General features: G+C 47.2%; 1 protein-coding gene across 1 annotated transcript in view; it reads right to left on the bottom strand.

The window, feature by feature from the left end:
• Window positions 1–1,164: 1,164 nt before the first annotated feature.
• The window catches only part of cdkal1 (CDK5 regulatory subunit associated protein 1-like 1), a 649,344-nt gene continuing 631,042 nt past the window's right edge, over window positions 1,165–19,466 (bottom strand). Inside the window, exons 12-13 of the mRNA XM_064945061.1 lie at window positions 2,002–2,064; window positions 1,165–1,203 (exon numbers count right to left, since the gene is read on the bottom strand). Of these exons, the coding sequence (XP_064801133.1) occupies window positions 1,165–1,203; window positions 2,002–2,064 (102 nt within the window). The remainder of the gene's footprint in view (window positions 1,204–2,001; window positions 2,065–19,466) is intronic.

The following is a 19,466-nucleotide window of genomic DNA, read 5'->3' as shown; positions in this document are numbered from 1 at the left end:
AGGAAGAGTAGCTGCTGCCTTGACAGGAACTAATGGGGATCCATAATAAACTCCAGGAATAGTAGCTGCTGCCTTGACAGGAACTAATGGGGATCCATAATAAACTCCAGGAATAGTAGCTGCTGCCTTGACAGGAACTAATGGGGATCCATAATAAACTCCAGGAAGAGTAGCTGCTGTCTTGACAGGAACTAATGGGGATCCATAATAAACTCCAGGAATAGTAGCTGCTGCCTTGACAGGAACTAATGGGGATCCATAATAAACCCCCAGGAAGAGTAGCTGCTGCCTTGGCAGGAACTAATGGGGATCCATAATAAACCCCAGGAAGAGTAGCTGCTGCCTTGGCAGGAACTAATGGGGATCCATAATAAACCCCAGGAAGAGTAGCTGCTGCCTTGGCAGGAACTAATGGGGATCCATAATAAACCCCAGGAAGAGTAGCTGCTGCCTTGGCAGGAACTAATGGGGATCCATAATAAACCCCAGGAAGAGTAGCTGCTGTCTTGACAGGAACTAATGGGGATCCATAATAAACCCCAGGAAGAGTAGCTGCTGCCTTGGCAGGAACTAATGGGGATCCATAACAAACCCCAGGAAGAGTAGCTGCTGCCTTGACAGGAACTAATGGGGATCCATAATAAACTCCAGGAAGAGTAGCTGCTGCCTTGACAGGAACTAATGGGGATCCATAATAAACCCCAGGAAGAGTAGCTGCTGTCTTGACAGGAACTAATGGGGATCCATAATAAACTCCAGGAAGAGTAGCTGCTGCCTTGACAGGAACTAATGGGGATCCATAATAAACCCCAGGAAGAGTAGCTGCTGTCTTGACAGGAACTAATGGGGATCCATAATAAACCCCAGGAAGAGTAGCTGCTGCCTTGACAGGAACTAATGGGGATCCATAATAAACTCCAGGAAGAGTAGCTGCTGCCTTGACAGGAACTAATGGGGATCCATAATAAACCCCAGGAAGAGTAGCTGCTGTCTTGACAGGAACTAATGGGGATCCATAATAAACCCCAGGAAGAGTAGCTGCTGCCTTGACAGGAACTAATGGGGATCCATAATAAACCCCAGGAAGAGTAGCTGCTGTCTTGACAGGAACTAATGGGGATCCATAATAAACCCCAGGAAGAGTAGCTGCTGTCTTGACAGGAACTAATGGGGATCCATAATAAACCCCAGGAAGAGTAGCTGCTAATAGGGATCCACCATAGGGATGAACACTTATAGGAATGTACACCATAGGGATGGACACCAAAGGGATGGACACCATAGAGAGGGACACCATAGGAATGGACACCATAGGGATGAACACTCATAGGGATGGACACCATATGAATGGACAACATAGGAATGGACACCATAGGGATGGACACCATAGGGATGAACACCATAGGGATGGACACCATAGGAATGGACACCATAGGAATGGACACCATAGAGATGGACACCATAGGGATGGACACCATAGGGATGGACACCATAGGGATGAACACCATAAGGATGGACACCATAGGGATGAACACCATAGGGATGGACACCATAGGGATGAACACCATAGGGATGGACACCATAGGGATGAACACCATAGGGATGGACACCATAGGGATGAACACCATAGGGATGGACACCATAGGGATGAACACCATAGGGATGAATACCATGGGGATGGACACCATGGGGATGGACACCATAGGGATGAACACTCAGAGATGGACACCATAGGGATGGACACCATAGGGATGAACACCATAGGGATGGACACCATAGCGATGGACACCATAGGGATGGACACCATAGGGATGGACACCATAGAGATGGACACCATAGAGATGGACACCATCAAACAACCAGAACATCCCCCTCTCAGGCTTTGAGGAAGGAGAAAGGCGAGAGTTGGCATATATACCATGAACATCTGAAAAACTCCCGCCTGCACAATCCCTCAGAAAGGTGAATGAAACGAAGGGATTGAAATGCATGGTGTCTTACCTTGTGGTGGTAGGGGTTATAGGAGTGGAACAGGGTCGACAGCTCTTTGGTCCGTTGTTTTTTCTGTGGAGAGAGAAGTAAAGATAAAACAAATATATATCAATGTAATTTAAGTACAATGTTATTTTCAGACAGAAAGAGAAGTCACAGTAGTCGACCTGAATGGATTAGAAATATGACATATTATCAGCCCACAAGATTAAGAGACAAATCTACTCCGTTTATTCCCATAATTACTCCATATGTCCTTGTCCTTATTCCCATAATAACTGCATATGTCCTTGTCCTTATTCCTATAATAACTCCATATGTCCTTATTCCTATAATAACTCCATATGTCCTTGTCCTTATTCCTATAATAACTACATATGTCCTTATTCCTATAATAACTCCATATGTCCTTGTCCTTATTCCCATAATAACTCCATATGTACCTGTCCTTATTCCTATAATAACTCCATATGTCCTTATTCCTATAATAACTCCATATGTCCTTGTCCTTATTCCCATAATAACTCCATATGTACCTGTCCTTATTCCTATAATAACTCCATATGTCCTTGTCCTTATTCCCATAATTACTCCATATGTCATTGTCCTTATTCCCATAATAACTCCATATGTCCTTGTCCTTATTCCTATAATAACTCCATATGTTCTTGTCCTTATTCCTATAATAACTCCATATATCCTTATTCCTATAATAACTCCATATGTCCTTGTCCTTATTCCTATAATAACTCCATATGTCCTTGTCCTTATTCCCATAATAACTCCATATGTCCTTATTCCTATAATAACTCCATATGTCCTTATTCCTATAATAACTCCATATGTCCTTGTCCTTATTCCTATAATAACTCTATATGTCCTTATTCCTATAATAACTCCATATATCCTTATTCCTATAATAACTCCATATGTCCTTGTCCTTATTCCCATAATAACTACATATGTCCTTGTCCTTATTCCCATAATTACTCCATATATCCTTATTCCTATAATAACTCCATATGTCCTTGTCCTTATTCCTATAATAACTGCATATGTCCTTGTCCTTATTCCTATAATAACTCCATATGTCCTTGCCCTTATTCCTATAATAACTCCATATGTCCTTGTCCTTATTCCCATAATAACTCCATATGTCCTTGTCCTTTTTCCCATAATAACTCCATATGTCCTTGTCCTTATTCCTATAATAACTCCATATGTCCTTGTCCTTATTCCCATAATAACTCCATATGTCCTTGTCCTTATTCCCATAACTCCATATGTCCTTATTCCTATAATAACTCCATATGTCCTTGTCCTTATTCCCATAATAACTCCATATGTCCTTGTCCTTATTCCCATAATAACTCCATATGTCCCTGTCCTTATTCCTATAATAACTCCATATGTCCCTGTCCTTATTCCTATAATAACTACAATCGAGAAAGAACAAGGTCAAATGTAAAAAGACAGACTTTGTAGCAGGGTTCGTTGGCTTTTGGAATACAGTTGATTAATGCAAACAGCTATTCTAACGGATTGAAATACGACTTGGCTATTATTTGCCTACAATATTTTTAAAAAATGAGTCTCAATCTACCCATTTTCATTGTCGCCCTAAAGCCTTGCATAAATCCTGATACATCCTTAATTTGTAATGAAATAACGTAATGCAAACGCGGAGATATGAGTTTAATACAGGACGACACTTAATGGCATCAGCATGACTTCTGGAGAAGGGAAGCAGAGTAAAGTGGTCAAGGTTTGGTAATGAGGGGGACTGATTAGCCCGTTCTGTTTCTCAACCCAGGGAGACAGCGACAGCATTATGGGACAACTTCACTATCCTCAGGCAACATCATCGGCTGCATATATAATGCATTCATGTGGACGTTTACCATGAGAGATGGGGAGAGAGAGATGGAGAGATGGGGAGAGAGAGATGGAGAGATGGGGAGAGAGAGAGAGAGACATGTAGAGAGAGAGAGAGAGAGAGAGAGATGGAGAGAGATGGAGAGAGAGATGGAGAGATGAGAGAGAGAGAGAGAGACATGGAGAGAGAGAGAGAGAGATAGAGAGAGAGATGGAGAGAGAGAGAGATGGAGAGAGATGTGTGACGTCTACTGTTAATTTTTATTGTTTATTTCACTTTATATATTATCTACCTTACCTGCTTTGGCAATGTTAACACATGTTACCCATGCCAATAAAGCCCCTTGAATTGAATTGAATTGAGAGAGAGATGGAAAGAGAGAGAGAGATGGAGAGAGAGAGAGAGAGAGAGATGGAGAGAGATTAGAATCTGGCTCAAAACGTTCCAATCAGTTATAGAACCAATTGCTCTATATGGCAGTGAAGTCTGCTCTAATAATGAATTTACCAAATGGGACAAACATCCAATTGAAATACTGCATGCAGGGCCAATAGCCCCTCCTCATTCAAATAGAAAAAAGAGCCATCAAATTTTTCAAACATCTAAAAACAAGCGATTCCAAAACACTTCGTCACACAGCGTCACACAGCTCTGTTCTACTAACATTGCTTTAATGTATTGTTGTTCTGATTAATATTGTTGTTGTAGTTAATGGTAATCCCATGTCCACTACACTATTATTATTGCTGTTGGTCCCACCAAGAGAGAGAGAGAGAGAGATGGAGAGATGAAGAGAGAGAGGGAGAGATGGAGAGAGAGAGAGAGAGATGGAGAGACGGAGAGAGAGAGATGGAGAGACAGAGAGAGAGATGGATCGATGGAGAGAGAGAGAGAGAGAGATGGAGAGACAGAGAGAGAGAGATGGAGAGACAGAGAGAGATGGAGAGACAGAGAGAGAGAGATGGAGACAGAGAGAGAGACAGAGAGAGATGCATGCAGAGCAGAATTAGGCCGATACCCACTAATTATCAAAATCCAGAAAAGAGCTGTTAAATTCTATAACCACCTAAAAGGAAGCGATTCCCAAACCTTCCACAACAAAGCCATCACCTACAGAGATATGAACCTGGAGAAGAGTCCCCTAAGCAAGCTGGTCCTGGGGCTCTGTTCACAAACACACCCTACAGAGCCCCATGACAGCAGCACAATTAGACCCAACCAAATCATGAGAAAACAAAAAGATAATTACTTGACACATTGGAAAGAATTAACAAAAAAACAGAGCAAACTAGAATGCTATTTGGCCCTACACAGAGAGTACACAGCGGCAGAATACCTGACCACTGTGACTGACCCAAAATTAAGGAAAGCTTTGACTATGTACAGACTCAGCGAGCATAGCCTTGCTATTGAGAAAGGCCGCCGTAGGCAGACATGGCTCTCAAGAGAAGACAGGCTATGTGCTCACTGCCCACAAAATGAGGTGGAAACTGAGCTGTACTTCCTAACCTCCTGCCCAATGTATGACCATATTAGAGAGACATATTTCCCTCAGATTACACAGATCCACAAAGAATTCGAAAACAAATCCAATTTTGAAAAACTCCCATATCTACTGGGTGAAATTCCACAGTGTGCCATCAGAGCAGCAAGATTTGTGACCTGTTGCCACGAGAAAAGGGCAACCAGTGAAGAACACGCACCATTGTAAATACAACACATATCTATGCTTATTTATTTTATCTTGTGTCCTTTACCATTTGCACATTGTAAAAACACTGTATATATATATATAATATGACATTTGTAATGTCTTTATTGTTTTGAAACTTCTGTATGTGTGATGTCTACTGTTAATTTTTATTGTTTATTTCACTTTATATATTATCTACCTTACTTGCTTTGGCAATGTTAACACATGTTACCCATGCCAATAAAGCCCCTTGAATTGAATTGAATTAAATTGAGAGACAGAGAGACTTTGGCAATGTTAACACATGTTACCCATGCCAATAAAGCCCCTTGAATTGAATTGATATTTTGAGAGTGAGATAACACGACGACATCTTCATTCACAGAAAAACTCCTCAAACTTCAACTTGTAAAACTAGAAGAAATCCCACTAAGACTTTATCTATACTACAGTAGGTCTCAGACAGAGAGATGGTTCTCACTCAACCTGGGACTCCTTCCCCTCGTTACCCTTACATCACTACCCTGCATATCCTCTGCTCTCCCCTCCTCTCCTCTCTCCTCATCAGTTTGCTGTGTTGCTGGAGGAGAGGAGAAAGGAGAGAGGAGAGGAGAAAGGAGAGAGGAGAAAGGAGAGAGGAGATGAGAAAGGAGAGAGGAGAGGAGAAAGGAGAGAGGAGAGGAGAAAGGAGAGAGGAGATGAGAAAGGAGAAAGGAGAGGAGAAAGGAGAGAGGAGAAAGGAGAGAGGAGATGAGAAAGGAGAGAGGAGAGGAGAAAGGAGAGAGGAGAGGAGAAAGGAGAGAGGAGATGAGAAAGGAGAGAGGAGATGAGAAAGGAGAGAGGAGAGGAGAAAGGAGAAAGGAGAGAGGAGATGAGAAAGGAGAGAGGAGAGAAAGGAGAGAGAGGGAGAAAGGAGGAGGAGGAGATGAGAAAGGAGAGGAGAAAGAGGAGAGGAGAGAGGAGAGGAGAAAAGGAGGATGAGAAAGGAGAGAGGAGAGGAGAGAGGAGAAAGGAGAGGAGAAAGGAGAGAGTAGATGAGAAAGGAGAGAGGAGAAAGGAGAGAGGAGAAAGGAGAGGAGAAAGGAGAGAGGAGATGAGAAAGGAGAGAGGAGAAAGGAGAGAGGAGAAAGGAGAGAGGAGAAAGGAGAGAGGAGAAAGGAGAGAGGAGAGGAGAAAGGAGAAAGGAGAAAGGAGAGAGGAGAAAGGAGAGAGGAGAGGAGAAAGGAGAGAGGAGAAAGGAGAGAGGAGAGAGGGAGAGGAGAGAGAGAGAGAGGAGAGAGGAGAAGGAGAAGAGGAGAGAAAGGAGAGGAGAAAAGGAGGAGGAGAGGAGAAAGGAGAAAGGAGAGAGGAGAAAGGAGAGGAGAAAGGAGAAAGGAGAGAGGAGCACCTGAGGTTATTATTCCTCAACACCACCAATGAGATCCCTGCAGCATTCACTCCATAACCCCCCCCCCCACACACACACACACACACACACACACACACACACACACACACACACACACACACACACACACACACACACACACACACACACACACACACACAGGTCCTAATCCAATGGTGAAGTATGCCTTCAGGCCCTTCTGATTTGGGAGAGAGGGAGACGAGAGTAGGAGGAGGAGGAGGAGGAGGAGAAGGAGGAGGGGGAGGAGGAGGAGAGGAGAGAGGTTGGTGGAAGGTTGCCGGGCTCGGGTAGAGGAAGATAACCAGCTACCTTATAAAGAATCTCTTTACTTTCCACCCTGAAATCACATCTTCATTCTGGGTTGAATAGGAGCAGGAATTTGATCAAACACCATGAACCCAAAGCTGACCTTGGGAGACAGAGTGTATCCCAAATGGCATCCCATTTCCCTATGTAGTGCACTACCCTTACGGACCCTGGTCGGAAGTAACACACTAGAAAGGGAAAAGGGAGCCTTTTTTGGATGCAGCCTCACTATTTCAGCCTATTAGGAGCTGAGGCCTGGGCTGAGATTGCTGCTGCTCCTGTTACAGCCCAAAGCAGTCAGTCTCTCTCCTCTCCCGGACCCTTCCGGACCCTTCTGGAGTCATCCTGATGAGACAAATAATAAACCACTTCTCTTTATTTGAAACCAGGGGGGAGGACATGGAGGGACGTAGGGGAGGACATGGAGGGACGTAGGGGAGGACATGGAGGGACGTAGGGGAGGACATGGAGGGACGTAGGGGAGGACATGGAGGGACGTAGGGGAGGACATGGAGGGACGTAGGGGAGGACATGGAGGGACGTAGGGGAGGACATGGAGGGACGTAGGGGAGGACATGGAGGGACGTAGGGGAGGACATGGAGGGACGTAGGGGAGGACATGGAGGGACGTAGGGGAGGACATGGAGGGACGTAGGGGAGGACATGGAGGAGAGGCATGGATGGATGTAGGGGAGGACATGGATGGACGTAGGGGAGGACATGGAGGGACGTAGGGGAGGACATGGAGGGACGTAGGGGAGGATAGGGAGGGATGTAGGGGAGGACATGGAGGAGAGGCATGGATGGACGTAGGGGAGGACATGGAGGGACGTAGGGGAGGACATGGAGGGACGTAGGGGAGGATATGGAGGGACGTAGGGGAGGACATGGAGGGACGTAGGGGAGGACATGGAGGGACGTAGGGGAGGATAGGGAGGGACGTAGGGGAGGACATGGAGGAGAGGCATGGATGGACGTAGGGGAGGACATGGAGGGACGTAGGGGAGGACATGGAGGGACGTAGGGGAGGACATGGAGGAGAAGGCATGGATGGACGTAGGGGAGGACACGAAGGGATGTAGGGGAGGACATGGAGGGACGTAGGGGGGGATATGGAGGGACGTAGGGGAGGACATGGAGGGACGTAGGGGAGGACATGGAGGGACGTAGGGGAGGACATGGAGGAGAAGGCATGGATGGACGTAGGGGAGGACACGAAGGGAGTTAGGGGAGGACATGGAGGGACGTAGGGGAGGATATGGAGGGACGTAGGGGAGGACATGGAGGGACGTAGGGGAGGACATGGAGGGACGTAGGGGAGGACATGGAGGGACGTAGGGGAGGACATGGAGGAGAAGGCATGGATGGACGTAGGGGAGGACACGAAGGGACGTAGGGGAGGACATGGAGGGACGTAGGGGAGGACATGGAGGGACGTAGGGGATGATATGGAGGGACGTAGGGGAGGACATGGAGGGACGTAGGGGAGGACATGGAGGGGAGGACATGGAGGGATGTATGGGAGGACATGGAGGGACGTAGGGGAGGACATGGAGGGATGTAGGGGAGGACATGGAGGGATGTAGGGGAGGACATGGAGGGGAGGACATGGAGGGATGTAGGGGAGGACATGGAGGGATATAGGGGATGCCATGGATGGATGTAGGGGAGGACATTAGGGGAGGACATGGAGGGATATAGGGGAAGACATGGAGGGAAGTAGGGGAGGACATGGAGGGGAGGACATGGAGTGACGTAGGGGAGGACATGGAGGGAAGAAGGAGAGGACATTAGTGGAGGACATGGAGGGAAGTAGGAGATGACATGGAGGGAAGTAGGGGAGGACATTAGGGGAGGACATGTATGGATGTAGGGGAGGACATTGGGGGAGGACATGGAGGGACATGGAGGGAAGTAGGGAGGACATGGAGGGACGTAGGGGATGATATGGAGGGACGTAGGGGAGGACATTAGGGGAGGACATGTGAGGACATGGAGGGGAGGACATGGAGGTATGTAGGGGAGGACATGGAGGGACGTAGGGGAGGACATTAAGGGAGGACATGGAGGGGAGGACATTGAGGGATGTAGGGGAGGCCATGGAGGGACGTAGGGGAGGACATGGAGGTACATAGGGGAGGACATGGGGGGGAGGACATGGAGGGACGTAGGGGAGGACATGGAGGGACGTAGGGGAGGACATGGAGGGACGTAGGGGAGGACATTAGGGGAGGACATGGAGGGGAGGACACTGAGGTATGTAGGGGAGGACATGGTGGTACATAGGGGAGGACATGGAGGGGAGGACATGGAGGAGAGGACATGGAGGTATGTAGGGGAGGACATGGAGGGACGTAGGGGAGGACATGGAGGGACGTAGGGGAGGACATTAGGGGAGGACATGGAGGGGAGGACATGGAGGTATGTAGGGGAGGACATGTAGGGGAGGACATGGAGGGGAGGACATGGAGGGGAGGACATGGAGGGGAGGACATGGAGGGGAGGACATGTAGGGGAGGACATGGAGGGGAGGACATGGAGGGGAGGACATGGAGGGACACTGGAGGTCCAACAGGGTTAGGATCAGCCTCTAATAAGACCTGGACCCGAGACAGTGAGGTGTTCATCAGGAATCTCTCAGCTCAAATGCCTTCAGCGGTTCTACACCAACAGACACACGGACAGACAGCTGCTCAAATGCCTTCAGCAGTTCTACACCAACAGACACACGGACAGACAGCTGCTCAAATGCCTTCACCGGTTCTACACCAACAGACACACGGACAGACAGCTGCTCAAATGCCTTCAGCAGTTCTACACCAACAGACACACGGACAGACAGCTGCTCAAATGCCTTCAGCAGTTCTACACCAACAGACACACGGACAGACAGCTGCTCAAATGCCTTCAGCAGTTCTACACCAACAGACACACGGACAGACAGCTGCTCAAATGCCTTCAGCAGTTCTACACCAACAGACACACGGACAGACAGCTGCTCAAATGCCTTCAGCGGTTCTACACCAACAGACACACGGACAGACAGCTGCTCAAATGCCTTCAGCAGTTCTACACCAACAGACACACGGACAGACAGCTGCTCAAATGCCTTCAGCGGTTCTACACCAACAGACACACGGACAGACAGCTGCTCAAATGCCTTCAGCAGTTCTACACCAACAGACACACGGACAGGCAGCTGCTCAAATGCCTTCAGCAGTTCTACACCAACAGACACACGGACAGACAGCTGCTCAAATGCCTTCAGCAGTTCTACACCAACAGGCACACGGACAGACAGCTGCTCAAATGCCTTCAGCGGTTCTACACCAACAGACACACGGACAGACAGCTGCTCAAATGCCTTCAGCAGTTCTACACCAACAGACACACGGACAGACAGCTGCTCAAATGCCTTCAGCGGTTCTACACCAACAAACACACGGACAGACAGCTGCTCAAATGCCTTCAGCGGTTCTACACCAACAGACACACGGACAGACAGCTGCTCAAATGCCTTCAGCGGTTCTACACCAACAGACACACGGACAGACAGCTGCTCAAATGCCTTCAGCAGTTCTACACCAACAGACACACGGACAGACAGCTGCTCAAATGCCTTCAGCAGTTCTACACCAACAGACACACGGACAGACAGCTGCTCAAATGCCTTCAGCAGTTCTACACCAACAGACACACGGACAGACAGCTGCTCAAATGCCTTCAGCAGTTCTACACCAACAGACACACGGACAGACAGCTGCTCAAATGCCTTCAGCAGTTCTACACCAACAGACACACGGACAGACAGCTGCTCAAATGCCTTCAGCGGTTCTACACCAACAAACACACGGACAGACAGCTGCTCAAATGCCTTCAGCGGTTCTACACCAACAAACACACGGACAGACAGCTGCTCAAATGCCTTCAGCGGTTCTACACCAACAGACACACGGACAGACAGCTGCTCAAATGCCTTCAGCGGTTCTACACCAACAGACACACGGACAGACAGCTGCTCAAATGCCTTCAGCAGTTCTACACCAACAGACACACGGACAGACAGCTGCTCAAATGCCTTCAGCAGTTCTACACCAACAGACACACGGACAGACAGCTGCTCAAATGCCTTCAGCAGTTCTACACCAACAGACACACGGACAGACAGCTGCTCAAATGCCTTCAGCAGTTCTACACCAACAGACACACGGACAGACAGCTGCTCAAATGCCTTCAGCAGTTCTACACCAACAGACACACGGACAGGCAGCTGCTCAAATGCCTTCAGCAGTTCTACACCAACAGACACACGGACAGACAGCTGCTCAAATGCCTTCAGCAGTTCTACACCAACAGACACACGGACAGACAGCTGCTCAAATGCCTTCAGCAGCTCTACACCAACAGACACACGGACAGACAGCTGCTCAAATGCCTTCAGCAGTTCTACACCAACAGACACACGGACAGACAGCTGCTCAAATGCCTTCAGCGGTTCTACACCAACAGACACACGGACAGACAGCTGCTCAAATGTCTTCAGCAGTTCTACACCAACAGACACACGGACAGACAGCTGCTCAAATGCCTTCAGCGGTTCTACACCAACAGACACACGGACAGACAGCTGCTCATTGGGAGACATGCTGTCTGTCCATCAACGAGACGTGGAGAGGAACATGCGTTTGCTTGAACCAGTCAGATCTCGGACTTTTAAATGACTTCGACAACCACGACACACATTTCTACTTCCTTGACGCCAAAGAGCAGCAACACATCAACAGACTGAATCTAAATCAATCAAACATATTGACGTCCTGAATAAAAAGCTGCTGTGGAACGAGTCACCCGAACGCGTCAATAAACGTCCTCACCACCTTCAAATTAGGTCACTGATGTCTTACTGAGAAGACAACTGAACTGGGGGGCGCAGGACATCCAGGTCCTAATAACATGCAGATCAACGCAGATCAACACAGATCAACGGAGATCAACACAGATCAACGCAGATCAACACAGATCCATGCAGATCAACGGAGATCAACGCAGATCAATGCAGATCAACGCAGATCCATGCAGATCAACACAGATCAACGCAGATCCATGCAGATCAACACAGATCAACGCAGATCAACGCAGATCCATGCAGATCAACGCAGATGAACGCAGATCCATGCAGATCAACACAGATGAACGCAGATCCATGCAGATCAACACAGATCAACGCAGATCAACGCAGATGAACGCAGATCAACGCAGATGAACGCAGATCAACGCAGATCCATGCAGATCAACGCAGATCCATGCAGATCAACGCAGATCAACGCAGATGAACGCAGATCCATGCAGATCAATGCAGATCAACGCAGATCCATGCAGATCAACACAGATCAACGCAGATCAACGCAGATCAACGCAGATCATCGCAGATCCATGCAGATCAACGCAGATCAACACAGATCAATGCAGATCAATGCAGATCAACGCAGATCCATGCAGATCAACGCAGATCCATGCAGATCAACACAGATCAACGCAGATCAACGCAGATCAACGCAGATCCATGCAGATCAACGCAGATGAACGCAGATCCATGCAGATCAACGCAGATGAACGCAGATCAACACAGATCAACGCAGATCAACGCAGATCAACGCAGATCAACGCAGATCCATGCAGATCAACGCAGATCAACGCAGATGAACGCAGATCCATGCAGATCAATGCAGATCAACGCAGATCCATGCAGATCAACGCAGATCAACGCAGATCAACGCAGATCAATGCAGATCCATGCAGATCAATGCAGATCATCGCAGATCCATGCAGATCAACGCAGATCAACGAAGATCCATGCAGATCAACGCAGATCAACGCAGATCCATGCAGATCAATGCAGCTCAACGCAGATCAATGAAGATCCATGCAGATCAACGCATATCAATGCAGATCAACGCATATCCATGCAGATCAATGCAGCTCAACGCAGATCAATGCAGCTCAACGCAGATCGATACAGATCAACACAGATCAACACAGATCAATGAAGATCCATGCAGATCAATGCATATCAATGCAGATCAACGCATATCCATGCAGATCAATGCAGCTCAACGCAGATCAATGCAGCTCAACGCAGATCAATACAGATCAACACAGATCAATGCAGATCAATGCAGATCAACGCAGATCAACGCAGATCAACGCAGATCAATGCAGATCAACGCAGACCAATGCAGATCAACGCAGCCTAAACAGGCTGCCGTCCCAGTTGGCCTGCGTCTGTCTGCTCAGGTTAGTGAGAAGAACAGCATCGACATAACGTTCATTTAGAAACCTGTGTGTGGTTGAGTGTTGTTGTGTTGCGTGTTAACGTGTTGTGTGTGTGTTAACGTGTTGTGTGTTAACATGTTGTGTGTTATTGTGCTGTGTGTTAACGTGTTGTGTGTGTGTTAACGTGTTGTGTGTGTGTTAACATGTTGTGTGTTAACGTGTTGTGTGTTAACGTGGTGTGTGTTAACGTGGTGTGTGTTAACGTGGTGTGTGTTAACGTGTTGTGTGTTAACGTGTTGTGTGTTAACGTGATGTGTGTTAACGTGTTGTGTGTTAACGTGTTGTGTGTTAACGTGGTGTGTGTTAACGTGGTGTGTGTTAACATGTTGTGTGTTAACGTGTTGTGTGTTAACGTGTTGTGTGTTAACGTGCTGTGTGTTAACATGTTGTGTGTTAACGTGTTGTGCGTTAACATGGTGTGTGTTAACGTGTTGTGTGTTAACGTGTTGTGTGTTAACGTGTTGTATGTTAACATGTTGTGTGTTAACATGTTGTGTGTTAACGTGTTGTGTGTTAACATGTTGTGTGTTAACATGTTGTGTGTTAACGTGGTGTGTGTTAACGTGGTGTGTGTTAATGTGTTGTGTCTGTGTTAACATGTGGTGCAGACAGCCTGACTCGGCCCTGGAGCTCTGACAGCCTGACTCGGCCCTGGAGCTCTGACAGCCTGACTCGGGCCCTGGAGCGCAGACCGCCTGACTCGGCCCTGGAGCGCAGACCGCCTGACTCGGCCCTGGAGCGCAGACCGCCTGACTCGGCCCTGGAGCTCTGACAGCCTGACTCGGGCCCTGGAGCGCAGACCGCCTGACTCGGCCCTGGAGCGCAGACCGCCTGACTCGGCCCTGGAGCTCTGACAGCCTGACTCGGCCCTGGAGCTCTGACAGCCTGACTCGGCCCTGGAGCTCTGACAGCCTGACTCGGGCCCTGGAGCGCAGACCGCCTGACTCGGCCCTGGAGCGCAGACCGCCTGACTCGGCCCTGGAGCTCTGACAGCCTGACTCGGCCCTGGAGCGCAGACCGCCTGACTCGGCCCTGGAGCTCTGACAGCCTGACTCGGCCCTGGAGCAGAGACCGCCTGACTCGGGCCCTGGAGCGCAGACCGCCTGACTCGGCCCTGGAGCGCAGACCGCCTGACTCGGCCCTGGAGCTCTGACAGCCTGACTCGACCCTGGAGCTCTCAGCACCTTGGTTCTATAAGACAGCAGTTGAAGGGGAATGTGTGTATTGAAAGGCCTGTGTCTAACCATTGACAGGGTTTACGAGGTGAAGGTAAGTGCCTTTGAGGTACACACTGTGAAATGTGGGCGATGGCGTCTTCCTGAAGGTAACAATGAGGCAGGAATGTGGAAGGATCTCCAATCAGTTCTGAGAGGTTTGGACAGAGGAATGCTGTAGTTTAAGCCTTGTCCTTAGAAACATCCCATTCTGTCCTACCACTGCCGTCAGCCACAGCTTGCTCTTTGTGTTCACGGGGGAACGTAAAGATACATCCTATCCTATTCTGTGTACGCAGAATGCTTTGCTTATAAGTTACCTGGCTTTATTGGAAAGTAAGTTAGATTTTATTGAGTTTATTCTAGACTGTGGGCCACATGTTCATAGTAGTAACTTCACTACGAGGACATTCAACAATATCTGTTAACAATAGAAGTGGATACATAGCCAGTACTTAACCACTTCACTAAGTCTACAGGAACGACATGAATAGAGCTTCATAGTAGTAACTTCACTACGAGGACATTCAACAATATCTGTTAACAATATAAGTGGATACATAGCCAGTACTTAACCACTTCACTAAGTCTACAGGAACAACATGAATAGAGCTTCATAGCAGCTGTATTAGTAATTCACTAAGTCTACAGGAACAACATGAATAGAGCTTCATAGCAGCTGTGTTAGTACTTAACCACTTCAGTAAGTCTACAGGAACAACATGAATAGGGCTTCATAGCAGCTGTATTAGCAATTCACTAAGTCTACAGGAACAACATGAATAGAGCTTCATAGCAGCTGTATTAGTAATTCACTAAGTCTACAGGAACAACATGAATTGAGCTTCATAGCAGCTGTATTAGCAATTCACTAAGTCTACAGGAACGACATGAATAGAGCTTCATAGCAGCTGTATTCGTAATTCACTAAGTCTACAGGAACAACATGAATAGGGCTTCATAGCAGCTGTATTAGTGATTCACTAAGTCTACAGGAACGACATGAATAGAGCTTCATAGCAGCTGTATTAGTAATTCACTAAGTCTACAGGAACGACATGAATAGAGCTTCATAGCAGCTGTATTAGTAATTCACTAAGTCTACAGGAACAACATGAATTGAGCTTCATAGCAGCTGTATTAGTAATTCACTAAGTCTACAGGAACAACATGAATAGGGCTTCATAGCAGCTGTATTCATAATTCACTAAGTCTACAGGAACAACATGAATAGAGCTTCATAGCAGCTGTATTAGTAATTCACTAAGTCTACAGGAACGACATGAATAGAGCTTCATAGCAGCTGTATTAGTAATTCACTAAGTCTACAGGAACAACATGAATAGAGCTTCATAGCAGCTGTATTAGTAATTCACTAAGTCTACAGGAACAACATGAATAGGGCTTCATAGCAGCTGTATTAGTAATTCACTAAGTCTACAGGAACAACATGAATAGGGCTTCATAGCAGCTATGGTTCATCAGTTTGAGTTGATTTACCAATACATGGTTTTAAACCCATCGTACATACAGTTTTTAATTCTACAGACCTGGTGCATCATTCTTTAGTCTGTTCTGTTTATTCAACAGACCTGGTTGGTCCTGTAGACTGTCTCTCTCTCTTTTAGTCTGTTCTGTTTACTCAACAGACCTGGTTGGTCCTGTAGACTGTCTCTCTCTCTTTTAGTCTGTTCTGTTTACTCAACAGACCTGGTTGGTCTTGTAGACTGTCTCTCTCTCTTTTAGTCTGTTCTGTTTATTCAACAGACCTGGTTGGTCCTGTAATATAATATAATATAATATATCCCATTTAGCAGACGCTTTTGTCCAAAGCGACTTACAAGTCGGGTGGGGCCACTACTTTTACATATGGGTGGCCCCAGCGGGAATCGAACCCACGACGCTTGGCGTTGCAAGCGCCATGCTCTACCGACTGAGCCACACAGGCTCTCTCTCTTTTAGTCTGTTCTGTTTATTCAACAGACCTGGTTGGTCCTGTAGACTGGCTCTCTCTCTCTTCTAGTCTGTTCTGTTTATTCAACAGACCTGGTTGGTCCTGCAGACTGGCTCTCTCTCTTTTAGTCTGTTCTGTTTATTCAACAGACCTGGTTGGTCCTGTAGACTGGCTCTCTCTCTCTTTTAGTCTGTTCTGTTTATTCAACAGACCTGGTTGGTCCTGCAGACTGGCTCTCTCTTCTTTTTGGGGCGGCAGGGTAGCCTAGTGGTTAGAGCGTTGGACTAGTAACCAGAAGGTTGCGAGTTCAAACTCCCGAGCTGACAAGGTACAAATCTGTCGTTCTGCCCCATAACAGGCAATTAACCCACTGTTCCCAGGCCGTCATTGAAAATAAGAATGTGTTCTTAACTGACTTGCCTGGTTAAATAAAGGTAAAATTTAAAAAAATAATATTTTTTTTTAGGTCTGTTCTGTTTATTCAACAGACCTGGTTGGTCCGGTAGACTGGCTCTCTCTTCTTTAGTCTGTTCTGTTTATTCAACAGACCTGGATGGTCCGGTAGACTGGCTCTCTCTTCTTTAGTCTGTTCTGTTTATTCAACAGTTGGTCTAGAGACCTACCCTAGCAGACCAAGACAGAATCCAGAAACCTACCCTAGCAGACCAAGACAAAGACTTACCCTAGCAGACCAAGACAGAGACTTACCCTAGCAGACCAAGACAGAATCCAGAAACCTACCCTAGCAGACCAAGACAGAGACCTACCATAGCAGACCAAGACAGAATCCAGAAACCTACCCTAGCAGACCAAGACAGAGACCTACCATAGCAGACCAAGATAGAATCCAGAGACCTACCCTCGCAGATCAAGACAGAATCCAGAGACCTACCCTCGCAGATCAAGACAGAATCCAGAGACCTACCCTCACAGACCAAGACAGAATCCAGAAACCACCCTAGCAGACCAAGACAGAATCCAAAAACCACCCTAGCAGACCAAGACAGAATCCAGAAAACTACCCTAGCAGACCAAGACAGAATCCAGAAACCACCCTAGCAGACCAAGACAGAATCCAGAAACCACCCTAGCAGACCAAGACAGAATCCAGAAACCACCCTAGCAGACCAAGACAGAATCCAGAGCAGCCTTGGAGACAAACAGACGTTCAGACCACTGATCCAGGGACCTCTGGTAAGGGCTGCAGGTATTAGATGACAGGGAAATGTACTGGGGGGGGACATTACAGTGGTTTTAAAACCTCTCCTCTGGGATCCCCAGCTGTCCCTGCCATGTTGTTGTAGTCCTGAACTATCTGCCAGGGTTCACCAATCAGGGGCTTGATGATTAGTCACCCTGAACTATCTGGCAGGGTTCACCAATCAGGGGCTTGATGATTAGTCACCCTGAACTAGCTGACTTGATTCACCAATCAGGTGACTTGATGATTAGTAACCCTGCACTAGCTGACTTGATTCACCAATCAGGTGGCTTGATGATTAGTAACCCTGAACTAGCTGACTTGATTCACCAATCAGGTGGCTTGATGATTAGTAACCCTGAACTAGCTGACTTGATTCACCAATCAGGTGGCTTGATGATTAGTAACCCTGCACTAGCTGACTTGATTCACCAATCAGGTGGCTTGATGATTAGTAACCCTGCACTAGCTGACTTGATTCACCAATCAGGTGGCTTGATGATTAGTAACCCTGAACTAGCTGACTTGATTCACCAATCAGGTGGCTTGATGATTAGTAACCCTGAACTAGCTGACTTGATTCACCAATCAGGTGGCTTGATGATTAGTAACCCTGAACTAGCTGACCTACTAACCAATCAGGGGCTTGATGATTAGTAACCCTGAACTAGCTGACCTACTAACCAATCAGGTGGCTTGATGATTAGTAACCCTGAACTAGCTGACCTACTAACCAATCAGGTGACTTGATGATTAGTAACCCTACACTAGCTGACCTACTAACCAATCAGGGGCTTGATGATTAGTAACCCTGAACTAGCTAACCTACTAACCAATCAGGGGCTTGATGATTAGTAACCCTGAACTAGCTGACTTGATTCACCAATCAGGTGGCTTGATGATTAGTAACCCTGAACTAGCTGACCTACTAACCAATCAGGTGACTTGATGATTAGTAACCCTGCACTAGCTGACTTGATTCACCAATCAGGTGGCTTGATGATTAGTAACCCTGAACTAGCTGACCTACTAACCAATCAGGGGCTTGATGATTAGTAACCCTGAACTAGCTGACTTGATTCACCAATCAGGTGGCTTGATGATTAGTAACCCTGAACTAGCTGACCTACTAACCAATCAGGGGCTTGATGATTAGTAACCCTGCACTAGCTGACTTGATTCACCAATCAGGTGGCTTGATGATTAGTAACCCTGAACTAGCTGACTTGATTCACCAATCAGGTGGCTTGATGATTAGTAACCCTGAACTAGCTGACTTGATTCACCAATCAGGTGGCTTGATGATTAGTAACCCTGCACTAGCTGACTTGATTCACCAATCAGGGGCTTGATGATTAGTAACCCTGAACTAGCTGACCTACTAACCAATCAGGGGCTTGATGATTAGTAACCCTAAACTAGCTGACCTACTAACCAATCAGGGGCTTGATGATTAGTAACCCTGAACTAGCTGACCTACTAACCAATC

This window comes from Oncorhynchus masou, chromosome 29, assembly GCF_036934945.1.
Source record: "Oncorhynchus masou masou isolate Uvic2021 chromosome 29, UVic_Omas_1.1, whole genome shotgun sequence".
Classification (NCBI taxonomy): domain Eukaryota; kingdom Metazoa; phylum Chordata; class Actinopteri; order Salmoniformes; family Salmonidae; genus Oncorhynchus; species Oncorhynchus masou.
The sequence above is the reverse complement of the archived record's forward strand: the minus strand, read 5'-3'. Positions and strand labels throughout refer to the sequence as shown.